We start from the raw sequence: 19,181 nt of genomic DNA, 5'->3' as shown, positions 1-19,181 counted from the left end.
TCGCTCTGAGTAGGGAGGCACCCCCTGCTACTTAAATATACCAGCTCTGAGATCACACTACATTGAAGTAAAGGAAAGAATTTCCTGCGGCAATCTCCATTCACACTTGCGAGATTTTAAATATTCGACCATTTGTTGTCCCCCATATGGTGTTCGAATATTTAAAACTTTGTTCTTATAATATAGACCAACTTTATGAATGCATCTGTAGGACCCTTACACTGGGTAATACGAAATAATGCCATATTATATATTACAGTAAAGAACTCTTGTACTGAGAAAAAATCTTATTGGTATATAAGCTTGTCACTTTTTCAGATGGCACAGATCACTTCATAGACTTTGCATCTGTTTTTAAGTCACTACATAAACTCAGTAACACTCAAACACAGATTTGAATGAGAAAGGTCTATCTAAATGACATAATCTAACAGTCCCTCGATCTAGAATATATACTCCAAATCTTTGTAGATATATAACTTAATTCTTCCCACCCCAACTCTACAATAACATGTGAATGAATCATACTTTGTTTAAAATGCACTTTCTAATACTTCTTCTTAGCAATCTATTCTGTCTTCAGAACATGTTCTTTTCCTGGCATTCTTCTTGTTCTTCTTTCGGCTTTTCCCAGTTAGGGGTCACCACAGTGGATCACCTGTTCTCTCATGATTGGCAGTAGACTTTTACGATGTCAAGTTTGCCAGCCCAGCACCCAGCCTTCCACAGAAGGCACACACACGCATGCACTCAGGCCTAGGGCCAATTTAGAGTGCCCAATCCACCTACAACATGTCTTTGGGATGTGGGAGGAAACCAGAGCACCCAGAGGAAACCCAAGCAGCCACAAGAGAGGACGTGTAGACTCCACACAAAAGGCACCCCAGCCAAGTATCAAACCGGAGAACCTCTTGCTGTGAGGCAACAACACTAACTGCTGTACCACCGTGACCATCCTTTTCCTGCCACACTACAAGTTTTAATAAGTATGGTGCTCTCCTTGACTCTGTTGCTGCCTTTGAGGTATCTAAAATCTATGCTTTTTCCCACACTCTTTCATTAACTGAAGAGTATTCACAATAAGTTATTTTAGTGTTTTATCATACAGTTTCTGGTACATTACCTGCATGATTCTCTGTCTGTCTGACTGTTGCCAGGATTCACAAACAAATCAGGTCAGAATTATAGAGGATGGGTCCTACAATGCCGATAGTATAAAGCTTGGTGAGTTGCAGCAGAGGGAAGGAAATGAAGCGGTGAGACTTAAGCATGGTGTGCAAGAATGGACATCTGGTGAAAGACTAAGCAAATACATTCCTTAAACTGAGCTGTGATTTACCTCATTAGCTTTTGGATAGTACATTCTGAGGGTCTACTAAGGGAGATCATGAGGCTTGTATTTTTTCACACTCTTTGCCTCTGTTACCTGTCAACCTAGCCAGTAATCCCATTCATTCACTATTACCTGTGTGATGGAGGACATCATTTAGACACATGTCAACCTAGCCAGTCATCCCATTCATTCACTATTATCGTATGATGGAGTACATCATTTAGACACACATCAACCTAGCTAGTCATCCCATTCGTTCACTATTACCCATGTGATGGAGGACATCATTTAATTCACACACACATTAGAGGTGTTTTTTTTTTTTTTTATTAACTCTACATTCATCATGGATCCCCATCTTGTAGTGCCAAAGGGGAGATGTGCAATGACCTATCTGCACTGGTTACCCCTCACTTCCGCAAGGAACGTTGGCAGGAAGCAGTCCCATCCTTTCCCGAAGCACAGAAAGTGTTTTGCTGGGCTGTGCCATTTTCATGTGTGCTCCCCAAGTGCCTGCTACCCTTCTCAGCCTCTGTAAAGGCAAGTGTGGCACACCCTTCATCTCTTCCTGTTTGTCTTAGTCCGCCAGTGCTGGGGCCACCAACTGAACCAGGATCAGCTGGACTGCATTAAGGCATATGTTTCAATGTCAACACAAAAGTAGTTAGGACAGTGCAAAACATAATGGCTGGCAAAGTCCCCAGAATAAGGAGAATTTTAAATATTGCTTTTATAAGCTTAGAAAGTTGATAGAAGAACAAATGTTGCATTAGCATGCATTTTCTGAAGGATATAAAGTCTCAAAGTCAAATGTCTATCATTATTTAATTACTTCATTCCTCAATGATTTGGCAGAAAAAAAAACAGTATTTTATGTGGAACAACTAAAAATATAAGGAAAAATCTGAATATTCAGCAAAAATCTGGGCAGTTATGAGGTAGTCTGTCTGCTCCATGGAGCCAGGCATGAAGCTTACATTTTAAGTGTGGGCCTATAAAAGGCCACTGGTATACTGTGATTGTGTCAAATGTATAGGCATAGTAAACAAGTCAAATATATGCACAAAAGCATGTTAGTCTAATTTAAGGGGTGTAATTACAAAGTCTATACCACTACTGTGTTTAATTGAGTACTTACAACTATGAGTTGCATTTCTGTATGAAATACTGCAAAAAAGGCACAATACAGCTCTATAAATATAACTTTATGGGGTCTATATTATAAGAACGAAGTTTTACAACTTCGAACACCATATGGGCGACACCATATGAGTGAAGTTGTAAAACATCGAAACCAAAATAAAAAATATAAAAATTAAAGAAAAACCTAGCTGATCGCTCTGAGTAGGGAGGCACCCCCTGCTACTTAAATATACCAGCTCTGAGATCGCACTACATTGAAGTAAAGGAAAGAATTTCCTGCGGCAATCTCCATTCACACTTGCGAGATTTTAAATATTCAACCATTTGTTGTCCCCCATATGGTGTTCGAATATTTAAAACTTTGTTCTTACAATATAGACCCACTTTATGAATGCATCTGTAGGACCCTTACACTGGGTAATACGAAATAATGCCATATTATATATTACAGTAAAGAACTCTTGTACTGAGAAAAAATCTTATTGGTATATAAGCTTGTCACTTGGTCAGATGGCACAGATCACTTTGCATCTCTTTTTAAGTCACTACATAAACTCAGTAACACTCAAACACAGATTTGAATGAGAAAGGTCTATCTAAATGACATAATCTAACAGTCCCTCGATCTAGAGTATATACTCCAAATCTTTGTAGATATATAACTTAATTCTTCCCACCCCAACTCTACAATAACATGTGAATGAATCATACTTTGTTTAAAATGCACTTTCTAATACTTCTTATTAGCAATCTATTCTGTCTTCAGAACATGTTCTTTTCCTGGCACACTTCTTGTTCTTCTTTCGGCTTTTCCCAGTTAGGGGTCACCACAGTGGATCACCTGTCCTCTCATGATTGGCAGTAGACTTTTACGATGTCAATTTGCCAGCCCAGCACCCAGCCTTCCACAGAAGGCACACACACGCATGCACTCAGGCCTAGGGCCAATTTAGACTGCCCAATCTACCTACAACATGTCTTTGGGATGTGGGAGGAAACCAGAGCACCCAGAGGAAACCCAAGCAGCCACAAGAGAGGACATGTAGACTCCACACAAAAGGCACCCCAGCCAAGGATCAAACCGGAGAACCTCTTTGCTGTGAGGCAACAACACTAACTGCTGTACCACCGTGACCATCCTTTTCCTGCCACACTACAAGTTTTAATAAGTATGGTGCTCTCCTTGACTCTGTTGCTCCCTTTGAGGTATCTAAAATCTATGCTTTTTCCCACACTCTTTCATTAACTGAAGAGTATTCACAATAAGTTCTTTTAGTGTTTTATCATACAGTTTCTGGTACATTACCTGCATGATTCTCTGTCTGTCTGACTGTTGCCAGGATTCACAAACAAATCAGGTCAGAATTATAGAGGATGGGTCCTACAATGCCGATAGTATAAAGCTTGGTGAGTTGCAGCAGAGGGAAGGAAATGAAGCGGTGAGACTTAAGCATGGTGTGCAAGAATGGACATCTGGTGAAAGACTAAGCAAATACATTCCTTAAACTGAGCTGTGATTTACCTCATTAGCTTTTGGATAGTACATTCTGAGGGTCTACTAAGGGAGATCATGAGGCTTGTATTTTTTCACACTCTTTGCCTCTGTTACCTGTCAACCTAGCCAGTCATCCCATTCATTCACTATTACCTGTGTGATGGAGGACATCATTTAGACACATGTCAACCTAGCCAGTCATCCCATTCATTCACTATTATCGTATGATGGAGTACATCATTTAGACACACATCAACCTAGCTAGTCATCCCATTCGTTCACTATTACCCATGTGATGGAGGACATCATTTAATTCAGACACACATTAGAGGTGTTTTTTTTTTTTTTTATTAACTCTACATTCATCATGGATCCCCATCTTGTAGTGCCAAAGGGGAGATGTGCAATGACCTATCTGCACTGGTTACCCCTCACTTCCGCAAGGAACGTTGGCAGGAAGCAGTCCCATCCTTTCCCCCGAAGCACAGAAAGTGTTTTGCTGGGCTGTGCCATTTTCATGTGTGCTCCCCAAGTGCCTGCTACCCTTCTCAGCCTCTGTAAAGGCAAGTGTGGCACACCCCTTCATCTCTCTTCCTGTTTGTCTTAGTCCGCCAGTGCTGGGGCCACCAACTGAACCAGGATCAGCTGGACTGCATTAAGGCATATGTTTCAATGTCAACACAAAAGTAGTTAGGACAGTGCAAAACATAATGGCTGGCAAAGTCCCCAGAATAAGGAGAATTTTAAATATTGCTTTTATAAGCTTAGAAAGTTGATAGAAGAACAAATGTTGCATTAGCATGCATTTTCTGAAGGATATAAAGTCTCAAAGTCAAATGTCTATCATTATTTAATTACTTCATTCCTCAATGATTTGGCAGAAAAAAAAACAGTATTTTATGTGGAACAACTAAAAATATAAGGAAAAATCTGAATATTCAGCAAAAATCTGGGCAGTTATGAGGTAGTCTGTCTGCTCCATGGAGCCAGGCATGAAGCTTACATTTTAAGTGTGGGCCTATAAAAGGCCACTGGTATACTGAGTAGGCAGAATAAGAATGGGATCCTTGAGAGACAGATCAGTAATCCATTAGTCTTGGGGGAGGGGAGGGCGAGCCCACCACACCACTGGCAAATTCTTGTAGGGCCCAAATGTTAAAATACCTGCTGAACACTGATAGCCTTGGTAAAATGGGTGGTCAGCAAAGGTTGCTCATAGGTTAAGAAATGGGTAGGCATGAGCAATGGATAAGCGCAGTATTTCAGCTCTTGACAGACTGGGAACACTAATTACTTATGGGATTAGGAAAGATGAGACTGTGGACATTTACCAGCTACATGGGAATAAGTCTTGTTTACTGATAGGAACAGTAAGGAAGGATAATTATATTACTGCAGGGGTGCAAGTGAGTTGAGGGGCTTTGCTGGTTGTTAAACTAAGGAATGTTACTAGTACCACTTCCTTGGCTATGAGCAAAGCACTAGTGACTTTTAAGGTGAATTGATAATGGGAGCACCAGTCACTGCAGGACAGGATGGATTGGGTGAGGCAACCATTCGATGATGGTGTGTGTGTGTCTTTGTGTGCACATCTGTGTGTGAGTGTGTGTGTTGTGCATGTCTGTGTGTGAGTATATGTGTGTGTGTGTGTGTGCGTGTGTATGTACATCTGTATGTCAATATTTGTGTGTGTGTGTGTGTATGTGTGTTTTATGTGTGTTTGTGGGTTCATCTGTGTGTGAATATATGTGTGTGTACATGTCTGTGTGTGAGTGTGTGAGTGTGTGTGTGTGTGTGTGTGTGTGTGTGTGTGTGTGTGTGTGTGTGTGTGTGTGTGTGTGTGTGTGTGTCTGTGTGTCTGAGTGTGCATGTGTGTACATCTGTATGTCAATATTTGTGTGTGTGTGTGTGTTTTTTGTGTGTTTGTGGGTTCATCTGTGTGTGAATATATGTGTGTGTACATGTCTGTGTGTGAGTGTGTGAGTGTGTGTGTGTGTGTGTGCATGCATCTGTGTGTGAGTATAGATGTGTATGCATGTGGTAAACTCTGGGTATTAGGCTGTGTTAAATGGTAATGCACTAGTTACAATGATTAGCATGGGGTACACAAAAGCTGCAGACAATTCAGTTTTTATTGTAGGTCGCATGGAGTTTACATCTCTTATCTGTGTGTTATGTATTAAGCCTCCTGACATAGCGTAATGTGGAGATGAATGCAAAGATAGGCTCCTGAAGCTGTGACCCTAGTGAAACTATAGTACAACAAGAATTGTCTGAAAAGCAAGACCAGATGTCTGTAAGCAGATGTGTTATGTTCTGCATGTACCGCTTACCATTTAAGACACCAGACAAATATATATACTGTTCTGAAGTTGACTATGATTCTAACAGCTGAAAAGAGCATTATGAAAATATTCTTAAATATATGGAAAAGTTAATTTTAATTTAACTAGCTCATGATATGCTGAGTGCCATGTTAAAGTTAATCGACTGTAATCAGCATAACAAAACATACAGCATAATATACTGCATAGATATACTTACGTATTTTATAATTCCTGAAAGGTCAATGTTAGATATAGAGTGCATACCTTTAAATGCTAATGAGCTAGCCCGCATGATTAGCATACTATGTACATAAAAATTATGGAGATTGACCATATAGATCTTATGGAGTTTACACTGCATCCTCTGCTTGTGTGTTATTTATTAAGACTCCTAACATGATAGGCTGAGTGAGAGGAGACTGCCAGTCTCTATTCTCATTTTACCCCAACACTATCTATGTCATAAGGCTAGTGCCAGTGAGGAAGCTGTCCTTGTGGGTGGCTGGTGGGGGGGGGAGCATTCTGTTGACTGCGTCCTCTGGGGAATTTTTCTATTTGTGACACGCCCCCTCCCTCCCCTGCATTTACCTGTTACATCCATGAGAATTCCCTTCTATGGACCACCTCTCCTCACAGGGAATGTCTAGACAAATTCCATACCTATTCATCCTGGTCAATGCCTTAGATGCCCAAACCAGTAATCAAATCCAAGGTGCCTGGGCTGTAATTAGGGCTTTATACCTCTACTCTGCAGCAATGGCTTTAGATGGCTTGCATGCAAGTTTATTTTGATGTTTTATCCACTTGAACATACATATTTCAGGAGCAAATGAATCTGTGACTCCCACATCCCCAGCTGCCCCTTTATAATTAAAGGCATTTTACATACTTTTGATGAATGGAGGCTGGAGTAGGAAAGGGATGTCTGAATGTCCCCCTGAGAGAAAAGAGAGTGTGAATCTCAACTCTCGGAAAAATAAATGAAGGTTTATGTGTCCAAATAGCATATTATGGCACTGGTATTCCTTATGCTTTGTACAAGCATGCTGTGGGATGGCTGATGTAGATTTAAGGGGTTCAGGGATCTTAGACTCTTCCTTAATGGAATCAGGTTCTCTAGAAATGGATTGTAGTACTCCAGGCCATTACTCATCTGTTCTTTAATGAAATGAAAAATAAGATTCTTTTTTTGTTGATTATGCATTTTCTATGTGCTCTATCATGTCTCCAATACTAAGGATTATATCATAAACATAAAATGTTTTGGTACTTTTTACTTACCTTTTACAGCACTGCATGCAGTGCTAATAGAGCAATGATTCATGACCATCTACTATAACTAAATTTCTTAAGATTGAAGTGGTATCCTTCAAGGCCCCTGGGTCAGTGAAAACCACAGCCCACACCGATGAATCCTTTATAAACGCTTTCTATAGACACCTTCAAGAATGCATGGATCATGCAATCCCAAATAAAACCAAGACCCATTCCCCCAAAGGCAGGTGTCCTGTCTGGTGGACCCCAACCATAAACAAGCTTTACAACAGGAGGAGGAAGCTACTACATGACAGAGCAAAATCCCCAAAAGGGAAGGCATCTCTGATCAGTGCCAGCAAAAAACTACGATCACTCATAAAATCATCCAAGGCCAACTTCGAGAGAAAAATCACAAAAGACACTAAAGACAATCACAAGGCCTTCTTTAGTTATGTTAGAAACCTGGGTGGAAACTCCCAGATATGCTCAGAGTTATCCAAAATGACAAAAAATACACTGAACCCACAGACATTGCCAACATACTGGCAGACAGGTTCAGTGCAAATTTCTCCCCCCAACCCCAAAAGGAGAAATATCTATCCCAGCAGAGTGTAGCCTCCCTGACATCTCAGATGCCCAGGTGAGAGCCGCCCTCTCCAAAGCTAAAAACACAGCATCAATGGGACCAGACGGTATCCCGGGTTGCGCGCTACATGAACTCCAAGAGGAACTAAACCCGCACATAAGGCTGCTGTTTAATCTTAGCCTTACTACAGGATACGTACCCAAAGAATGGCATACAGCAACAGTGGTCCCACTCCACAAAGGAGGTGCTTCTACGGACCCTGGAAATTACTGCCCCATAAGCTTGATGAGCCTGGCCTGCAAAGCTATGGAGAGGATCATTATGGAACTCATAAACAAAGACATTGGGGACCTACAGACATCCTGGATCCTACCCAATTTGGCTTTGTCAAGGGCAGATCCTGCCTTTTGAACCTGGTTGACTTTTTTGAAACAGTCACTAAGGCCATTGATGAGGGTAAGGCAGTTCACACAGCCTTCCTTGATCTTGCAAAAGCCTTCGACACAATACCCCACTCGGGCATCATAGACAAGCTCACCAGCTTAAACGTAAACCCATATGTCATAAGATGGGTTGCAAACTGGCTCAAGGACAGAACCCACAAGGTAAGAATTGCTGGAGCCATGTCAGACTCTAAGCCAGTCACAAGTGGTGTCCCACAGGGCTCGGTCCTGGGACCCCTCTTGTTCGGCATTTATTTTTCCGAGGTGCAAGCAAACATAGGAGGATTGTGGCTAACAAAGTTCGCAGATGACTGCAAACTGGGTGCCATAATTGATACTCCAGCAGACACAAGCATCCTTCAGAAAGGCCTCATAGAAATGGATAACTGGTGCCAGAGCCATGACCTTAAACTGAACACCAAAAAATGTATAGTCATACCCTTTGGGAAAAACAAAGTATCCACAAATTACCACATAGGTGGTAATCCATTAAGTACAGAAGAAGTAATCAGGGACCTAGGGATCCAAGTTGACAGTAACCTCTCATTTGACACTCACGTTGCCAAGGTGGATAGGAAGACCTTCTATATTACCCACCTTATCATGAAAGGATTCACATCTAGATCAAGAGAGGTCATTGTGCCCCTGTACTCTTCCCTTATCAGGCCCATAATTGAGTACAATGCCCCATTTGGGATGTACCTTACCCGACACCTGCAGCAGTTAGAAAGACCCCAAAGGTACCTCACCAAGAGGATCAAGGGTCTCAAACATATGTCATATGCTGCTCGGCTGAAGAAACTCCAGCTCTATTCAGTCGCATACCGCCTACTCAGAGGCGATCTATGTCTGATCTACAAGGCCATGTCCAATCCGGAATTAATGGACATGCTCCACCTCAGAAAATCCAAATCCACCAGAGCCACGAGAGCGAGAGATTTGAACCTCAACACAGAAATAAATAGGACGTGCTGGAGGGACAGATTCATAACCCAGAGGCTCCCTACACTCTGGAACAGAATCCCAGTCCATGTTAGGCAGAGCCCCTCACTGACTCTCTTCAAGATAAATCTTGACGAGTGGATGGGAGATCGTAGCTTTACCCCGGGGGTCACTTCTGTGTCACTACTAGACAGAGGCACAGTAAACTAAACCCTAAATGGGCATAGTATTCTCATTCCAAGGGGTGGCGAAAGCCACACACACTCGTGCTAGGCTTATAAATGCCCTAGGGCAGATAGCCTAGTATGAACCTATGAACCTATGTGGCCTGTTTTTTATGCAATTATTTGCAAAATACTGTTTTACACTGACATTACTAAAACTTTCCAGGAACTACTTCCTAAATTACATCATCTTAGGGATGAGAGTGAGAATGCATCCATATACTTTAATGGACCATGTATGTGTGTCTGTAGCTTGTCCATTAAGATCATGTAATATTTCAGTGCAAACCCTACAGTGATGTCACCAAAGGCTAAAGGAAGTTTCTCTGGACATGTGCCTAAGATAAAGTTGCAAAGCTTTTGATTAAACCATGAACTACATAAATTAGGAATATTGGGGGGGGGGCTGCATTGACTGCATTGCAGCATTTAATCTATTACATGAAGAGAGGAGTGTCAGAATGTCAACATAAACTTTAGGTCATATGCTATACCAAGGACCAGCTATATTCCCATGTTTGTTATTACAAAAACTTGTGTACAAACTATCCACTCATTCTTTATTTTTTTTTCCTCAGGCCCCATTAGTCTGTGTTTCTTTATTTTGTTGCTAACTCACCCTAATTCACCTTTTTGCTAAACATTGCGTAGTTACACATATTATTTTATATGGACCACTAGTGTTTCAAGAAGATGGTATCTATCAAAGCAGTACCAGAGTGAAGCAATGCTTGCAGTCTATTTGCCACAATTAAGAGACTCAAATCTTTCAGGGGCTTGATGAATGAGGGAGCCCTGAGCCATGGACAGCTGACTTTTTCAGGGTAGATAATATCCTGCTCTTTTTCATGGTCAGTCTCTAGTCCATACAGTGCAGTAGTTCAAACGCCAGTAATGTGCTTCATAAAATCCTTTGTCAATGTGCTGTGTTTCTGCAGACTTGTGCATGTGTGTGTGTGTGCGTGTGTGCGTGTGTGCATGTGTGTGTGTGTGTGTGTGTGTGTGTGTGTGTGTGTGTGTGTGTGTGTGTGTGTGTGTCTTTGTGTTTGTCAGCATGCATGAGTGCATGCTTGTGCACCTGAGAAAACCCATGAGGCTATCTACTGCTCAACCATCCAGAATTTTGCAGAATGTTCAGATTTTTGCCAAATATTTTTGGTATGGTCCACATAAAATTAGTTTTTTTTTTCTTGAAAATCATTGAGGATTGCAGTCACTAAATAACGAATGCCATTTGAGTTTCAGACTTCAAATCCTACAGAAAATGCATCTTAATGCAAAATCTGTTATTCTGTTAACTAAGTTTATAAGAACAATATTTAAAATCTGTCCCTGACTTTACACCCCCCCCCAAAAATATTTTTGGCTTTCTCCAGAATCCTTGAGCAAAGAAGCCTGAAAGTGCATGAGCAGAGCAGATAAGGAAAAAATATAGTGGTAATCCTTCCTTCCACTTAACAGGATAAAAAACACACTCCATCATTACTATGGTATCCACTCATTAGACAATAGGTATGAATGCACAAAAACTTGTGATAAAGCATCCTAAGATAAAATAAAAGTGCTTAGGTTTCATGCATATTTGGACAGTCGGGTGTTACTGTTAATTGTGTATTTATTTATGTTACAACTATTGCCCTTCGCCAAACAGATGTTGGGAGAAAATACATTTTTATCTGTAAAAATGTAATAGTCAGATTGGTCTTAGGTACTGATATACATGTATTTAACATTTTACCCCTACTGATTTAATCAGTGGAACTTAGATTAATATCACCAGGCTTTTATTTAGCAATGAATTAACTATGTATTATTTTTTTACATTTCAGACTACTTCTCGGAGACAATAAAATACGTCTTTTTCTGAAGTGAGATGCAAGAGATATCTTCTGTGTCATCATCATTTTCTATATCGACATTACATATGTCTGCTGTTTTTGGACAGTTAAACAGCTAATAAAGTCAAACCAGTTTGACAACATAATAACAAAGAAATAAGAAACTGGAAGTCACACTGTATTATTGCTGAAGCATTTTTATTCTTACTGTTATATATATTGATGTCTTCTTTGTGATAATACTGTACTAGTTGTGTAAACTTTTGGGAGCTGTTTGCCTGTCAATTATTTTGGGTTTGTTTGCCCAGCACTTGAACATCTTAGAAGAGTAAAAAGCATAATTTTTGTTACTCTACTGAAAAATGATTGCTAACTCCTGGTTTATTGACTCATATCAGAATAGCCCACCCAAATATCAGGTATCTGCTAATTTGGAGTTCTATCTTCTGTTCGATCACTGGACAAGGAAATTATTCTCTAATATTATTATGAATTAATTACTGTGCACTGCTTACTAAAACTGTGTATTAAACTCAAAGTAGTTCCCGCAAAAGTAATAAATCATGCTAATACTGGAATCTGCTAAGGCTGTAAGACTGCCGTAAACTTATCAGCTAATATAGAAGGATTTCTAAGAACAGAATGATCAAGAGCAAAATAATTAATAATAATAATAATTGCAATGAAAGACCCCATATACATCTTAATACTGCAAAATGTTATTGCACATTGCCAGTGCAGACACTTAAATCACATGATGGAGGAAGTCATTCTTATCAAGAAATACTCTAACTCTGCAAAAAAAAAAAAAAACAGGAGAAAGGATACATCAGAAATAAAAAAGCAATTTCTTTAGCTGAATTCATCAAATTCATATATCAAAACTTAAGATTATAAATTGAAAATCTTAAAAAATGTGAATTAGTCTCCTGAGCTATAGCCTTTGAAAATGTGTGTGTGTGTGTGTGTGTGTGTGTGTGTGGGGGGGGGGGCGCGACCACAGAGGTAATATATTAAAAGTTAGGGGTATTATGAATGTAGGACGGAGCTTCCTTCTCGATGAAGAATTTGTGACAGAGTGTGTTGCTTTGAAAGTATTGAAACTGCATTGTTTTAAATTTTGCAATTTTACAGATTTTCTTTGATGGTGGTGGTTTCTAAGATTGTACATGCTTAGAATCATCCTACTACCTAAAAAGCACAATTTGGTATTACTTCCTGAGGGGTTTTGCTACCATTCCAGTTTTATTTAATGCTGTCTCATTGCATTCACTAATCAGTGTAAGTGCACCTTTTTCATTTGTAATCTTTTCTAAAGGAGCAGCACTGCTTCATTACAGTCGATTAGAAAGGTAGGCCATTTTTTTCCAAGCATGGTTTTAGCTTTGATAAAAAGTAGGGACACAGTCGGCACACCAGAAAGTCCTTCATTTTGTGTATTGCTGTTTTAGCTATAATAGAGAGACACAGCAATAAAGAGAGAGAGAGAGAGAGAGAGAGAGAGAGAGTGACAGAAACAGAGAGGTGACGTAAATTATTCTGTTCTTTTATCGACCATGTCAACATAAAAAGTTTCAATAAATAAAACAAGCATAAACAATTTATTCATTTTAATCTGCAGGGTTGGTATTTAAAAATGTAATTTCTAACTACTTTTCAAGTAGTGTATCTTGTTGTCATGTATTCTATTTATTGGGGGAATGAAGGATGGGGTTATCAGTGGGCTCAATTCCTTTCACTTTAACGAAACAAGTTCTTACATATCTGGTGTCACTGTAATGCACTCATGATGAAGGGCTGGGGAAAGGGAAGCACTCTAATGCATCATTTGCAAAGCCTCCCCAAATATACCCAATATCATGTAACCGCTATTTAAATGCAAAGCAACAAATTCTAACAATGCATTTTGGGATCTTTTTTTTTCGTTTTACTGTTCTGCAGCATTATGGGATATTTGAGCAGAGGCCGTTAATGTACTTACAGCATAGCATCAATGAGAAGTCTAGCTTCATAGTCTCAAAGAAAAGACAGTCTGTCAAGAATACATAACCAGGTATAAAGTTAGTGCTGCTGTTAATAGACACATCACAAGTCCATATTTGTCTGTTACAACCGCAAGTTGCTGCAGATGAAATGTAGTTGTAGAGGAAGGATAACTATTACACAGTTATTATCTTAGCCACAAACAGATTTTGTTTCACATTGACTAGAAAGAAAATTCCACACACTAATTACAGTGACACAAGTGACATATTTATCTGTATTGCTGTAGTTTAATATAGAGTTATTTTGCAGCTGCTTTTTGTAAAGACTTCTTCTTTCCCAGGTGCAGGTGCAAGGTAAACAGATGATGCCATGCAGCATGAAATGCCATTTAAGCTGTTACTCTAAAAATAAAACGTGACTGTGTGAATTAACACTCGCGGGTTTGATTCTTCTCATATACAGCATGCAGTTTATTTGCCATGACGAACATCTCACTTCAAATGAGGAGCTAAGAGCTGTTACCAGCACACTTAAATATCTCCATCAGTAAGAGGTCTGCTGTAACTACATCTGGCGTTTAGGATAAAGAGAGCAGCTTCTTACTTTTACATATTGAAAGTAGCAGTTAGAATAAACACAGGTGCTTTAAATGGCACAGACTGTATAGATTAAATGACAGGGAGTTTCCAATGGCAGGTAACCATGTCTAAAGTGGCACATGTCGCAAGGTAGTTCAAGCACAAACATTATTAAATATCTTGTCTTCTGTGACGTAAGGTCTCTATAACTAATATTTGCAATGGAGAGGATCTGGGGATTGTGGTCATGATAGCCTATCATTTCTCGTAGAACAGGGCCTAGCTATGGCGCAGAGGCAGAGAGTATTGATTAGGGATACAGGGAATAAGTGTGGCAGTGATTCAATCCAGCAAGCAACTGCAGTGATGAATCATGGGTCTCAGTGCAAAGCTGACTGAGCCCTTCATGGTGCATAAGGTTTCTTGTTCATTATGCACTACGTTGAACATGTGCATGATATGGAAAGGGTGATGTCTGTCTGCATGTGTGTGATGGCTGACCACAGATCATTGGATCATATGATCATAGGACGTATAGGATCATAGGCTAATGGCCCTAGGCCCTTAAAACCTAGCCAAGTTCTACCTTTATTTCAACAATCAGCACAAATTGCCCCTGTCCAAGAATGACACAGGTGGTACCCCCGGGGTGAATTTATGGTTACCCATCCAGTCGTCCAGATTGTGTTTGAATAGGGCCAATGAGGTGGTCTATTTGTCATGAAGTGGGAGTATAGGATCATAGGAAAATTTTATGCCAACAACCTATTTCGAACCCAGTACTACCTGACTTCATCCATAATGGATTAACCTGGCAAGCTACTGAGTCAGATGAGCATTTAAATCCCAACAGTATCAACCAACAGCATTGGCAAATGCATATAAAACAAGGTATGTGAACATTATGCCTACAAAAGACATGAGAAAGGTATATGTGTCCATGGGACACAGCAAGCAGCACCATTAGCTGAAAGGAAAACCACTGTACCAACTGTGGGCAGTAGTTCTACTGTATTACAGCTGGTCCTTCTCTAGTTCTTTGATGCTATCTGGTTTGTCCTGTCGGTGTTTCTGCTCAGCTGTTTAAAATTCTTTGGGCAGGCCTTCTATATCCAGGATTGGAAAGCCACATTGCTCAGTTGCTATCAAGTTGTACAGTATTCCACACATCACCAATCTGTGATCAGTTCTTGGGTATGTATTGTAAATCACCCCTGGATGTGTCCTGATACCTAAAACTGGACTTCAGCAGGCTAAACACTTAGTCAAATTCCAACTAAGTCTATGTGTTGTTATATGCCTCCTCTGCAGCTGAATAAGGATGTTTTTTAGAATTCATAAGGCAGGACTGCATGGTACAGCAATTGTCTCCTACAAAAGTAAATCTTGCTCAGGTAGTACGCTGTGTTATATTTTTCCTGTATAGGTGATTGAGGATGGCTTATTGGTGTAATTTGCTAGGACTGCATTGGTAACAACTGTTTCATACAAAACATAAATGCAGGTTACAGTCACCTCTATGTCCCTGTTCTAGGCTTTAATAGGTCTATATGCTTTTGGGTACAGTACTTGCCTACTACATGTCCTTCAGATATGTCCTCTGTGATAAATGTATGCTAAAAGATGTAAGCTTTTAGAATAAAACTGTTATACACACTGTCAAAGAATGGTCCATCTAAAACTAAATCATATCGGACTCGTATACTAACCCCATGAGCGGCCGCTTTCATCCACACAGTTAACTAAGGAAGTAAGGAATAGAAGTAGATTCCCAGGCCCTTTTTTTATACCACACACACACAGACACACATACCACATGCACACACTTACAGGCACTATAGAGTCACAAATCCACCTACAACTGTTATGTGTAATGTGTAAAATCTATGTCACTTTTCACCTGTGTATATGTATTTTCTGTTTTTACTTGTTGAGCTTTTCTCTCCAGGCCTCCACTAAAAATGAATAAAATAATCCAGTAGGACTTTCCCAGTAAACAAATGTCAATAAATCAATCAATCAATAAACAAATAAATAAATAAATATGAATAAAGGGAGTAATCCCCTGCAGAATCTCTTGCTATCTTCATCAGGGCATATTTTTAATTTGTTGTCAGTGCAGTTAATGACCCTGACTGTTAAGAGGAGGTGTGAGATCTTGTAGAGCTCTTCCATGACTGTATAACATTAAGCTAGTTGTAATAAATCTTCATGTAGTTTGTATCCCCATGACACATGACCGCTAGTACCTTGTCCTGAATGCAAGACAAGGTGGTCTTGAAAACCCTATTGTATCATGCATGTGGTGGTGTAATTTTTCAAATGCCCATAGGCCTTGTGATAGGTAAACTTTTGTGTAGACTCATATGTAGTGCATACAATTTAAACATGCCTGCATCTTCCCTGTGTCCATTTAGTACCTGCTAATAACCTCCTGGTCTGAGCTGGTAAAACTTAGAAGGCTGTCTCCTTGTTGCAGAGCATGCAAAAGCTCGTACCATCTCCTGTATCATCAGAATATTCATCTGCAAGGCATGTGCTGCTATGAATGGAAGCAGTTACTATGTAGCTGCATACACTACTTCTGGTGTGAGTGCTCCAGTTTTTACCACTGTCTTATATGGGTGCTGCAAAGGCCCACAGTTTTACAAAACCAGAAGTCCCCATACTATCCCAGAAGATGTGTGTTTTTCCTCATTAGAAAACTTCACTTTGGACAATTTTTTTTGTACTCTGGTCCATTTTCATGGATATCATTAACAGTATCCTGTTCCTGAACAGATTAATTTGCGTCTTTAAGGGTCATGTCTCTGTCTGTCTTCATAAACATGTGATTTATTGCACATTAAACAAAGACCCCCCCCATTAATATTCCAAAACGTGCACTCTGATTGGCCAGCGTGCCCATTGTAAATCCCACAATATACCAACAGAAAAAGGTCCGGTGGCTCGGACTTTTTTCCGTTGGTATAAATTGTCCAAAACCTTTTTTAATAAAAAAAAAAATAAAAATAAAAAAACAGAGCAACTGAGACTTTCTTTTCTCCATTGCTTCAGTTTCAAAGCATTGATGTACTGGGTATGTCTAGGAACGCAAGTCCCATACGCATGCGCAATACATCAACACAAGGAAGCAGTATACCACCACCGGCGGAAGAACAGTAATGCGCCGTTATACAAAGACATTATTTAAGAAAAGAAAGTATTTTTTTTCTTAAATAACGTCATTGTATAATAGCAATAACCGACTCCGTGGTTGTGGTATATTGAAATTTACCCATGGTTGGCTTTATTTAATCACTCGGGCTTTGCCATAGTGATGAAACCACACCAACCATGGGTAAAACTTCAATATACCACACCACGTCATTGGTTATTGCTTAAATAGTTTATATTAATAGTGTCTAGGAAGAACGATTTATTTATGATTTAACCTTAGTTTAAAGATGTTAGTATCATGATCTTTCTTATTTCCACAGGGTATAGCCATGGGTAGGAAACAGAAAGCTCCTAGGTTTATCTATATGATATTTAAACAAGAAAATTACACTTTAAGGAGTACCAAAACCAAAATGACTTCAAAATAATAATGATACCCTGAGTCTATAATACACAATAAGCTCCAGAACCAGAAAATAAAAAGAATCTTTTTTATTTTCTGGCTCTGGAGCTTTATGATATGTAAGCTAGCTAGAGTTGTACTACTTGTTACAAACAAAATTAACTACTCAATTATCCCCTCCATTTCCCCTCTCATTAACCACTTGCCGCACCTCTTCACTTCCCCTCACATTACACCATTAGCCACATCTCCAACCAAACCCACACATACCCAACATCGTAACTCACCTCATCATTACCCCATCAGTACAACCTCTTCTCCACCACCACATCTCGCTGTTGCACACTAATTCTCACTCCTTTAGTCACCCACATCCCATACTACAATGTCTATCTCTACTGTCACTACTCTACTTACCTTATCACTGTCTTTCAATATCCTACTACATCTAACCTCTACATCATTCTTCTACCTCTTCCTCCCTCTGCCCGTTATCCTCTCTCCCCATATAGTCTGAAGACACCACTTCCATCTCACAAATTGTAGCCAGCCTTTACAACACAAGCATATTATTATGTACCAGAATAAAAATCCTCCCCCACCATCACCACAACAATAATATTTTCTCTCTAAATTATTCAATCAAAGTAAAATGGAAACTATAATACACTATTCTCCCATATCCTGTAACAAACCTATCACTATGCGAAGACATACATCCCAACCAGGTCCCATCTCCTCTCCTCTGCAACCCCCCGACTCCCATAAATCAATACACTTCACTACAAGTAACCTACAAAGCTTCAGAAATAAAATACCTGACTTCCATGCATGGATAGCCTACAACAAACCCGGTATCATTGTCGCGATTGAAACATGGCTAAAACCCTATATTAAGGACACAGAATTCCATCCCCCACGATTTTGCCTGTCTTCGGGGTGACAGACCCTGAAAAAAAGGTGGAGGCATCTCTCTAATATACCCCATGTCCTTCATTATTGTCCCATACACAAAACCCATCCCACAGTTCTCCACAGCCAAACTTCTAGTTTCTTTCCTTAAAATGAATAATTGCAAAAACCTCTGAGTGATAATCATTTCCATTCCCCCAGGCAATAACATCCCAATTCTTGAGGAAATCCTTGCCTGGGCATCTACTAACATAAAAAAATGAGACTATCATACTGGGATATGTAAATATCAACTGGCTAGATATATCCCCACACCACTCTAACTGCAATATCAATCTATATAAGTTCACCCAGCTAGTTAACACCATAACCGGGCCTAATAAAATTAATACTAATGGCTCAATCCTAGACTGGATTTTAGTATCCGACCCAAATAAGATCACATCCACTGGTAGACTCTACAATAGTATAAGTGACCACTTACCGGCCTTTATACAATGTGAATGTACTACAACAATTAATAAACATCAGTACAGGATTACCAGAGATGAATCC

At 39.7% G+C, this 19,181-nt stretch overlaps 1 protein-coding gene across 1 annotated transcript in view; it reads left to right on the top strand.

Moving 5' to 3' along the window:
• Positions 1-14,007, top strand: part of AQP8 (aquaporin 8) — a 243,081-nt gene extending 229,074 nt beyond the window's left edge. The window contains exon 5 of the mRNA XM_044089402.1: positions 11,580-14,007. Coding sequence (XP_043945337.1) covers positions 11,580-11,622 — 43 coding nt within the window. The 3' untranslated portion in view covers positions 11,623-14,007. The remainder of the gene's footprint in view (positions 1-11,579) is intronic.
• The last annotated feature ends 5,174 nt before the right edge of the window (positions 14,008-19,181 follow it).

Source organism: Protopterus annectens, chromosome 12.part0, assembly GCF_019279795.1.
Source record: "Protopterus annectens isolate FY-2018-M chromosome 12.part0, PAN1.0, whole genome shotgun sequence".
Taxonomy (NCBI): domain Eukaryota; kingdom Metazoa; phylum Chordata; order Ceratodontiformes; family Protopteridae; genus Protopterus; species Protopterus annectens.
Note: the sequence above shows the minus strand (reverse complement) of the source record. Positions and strands in the feature narration are given on the sequence as shown.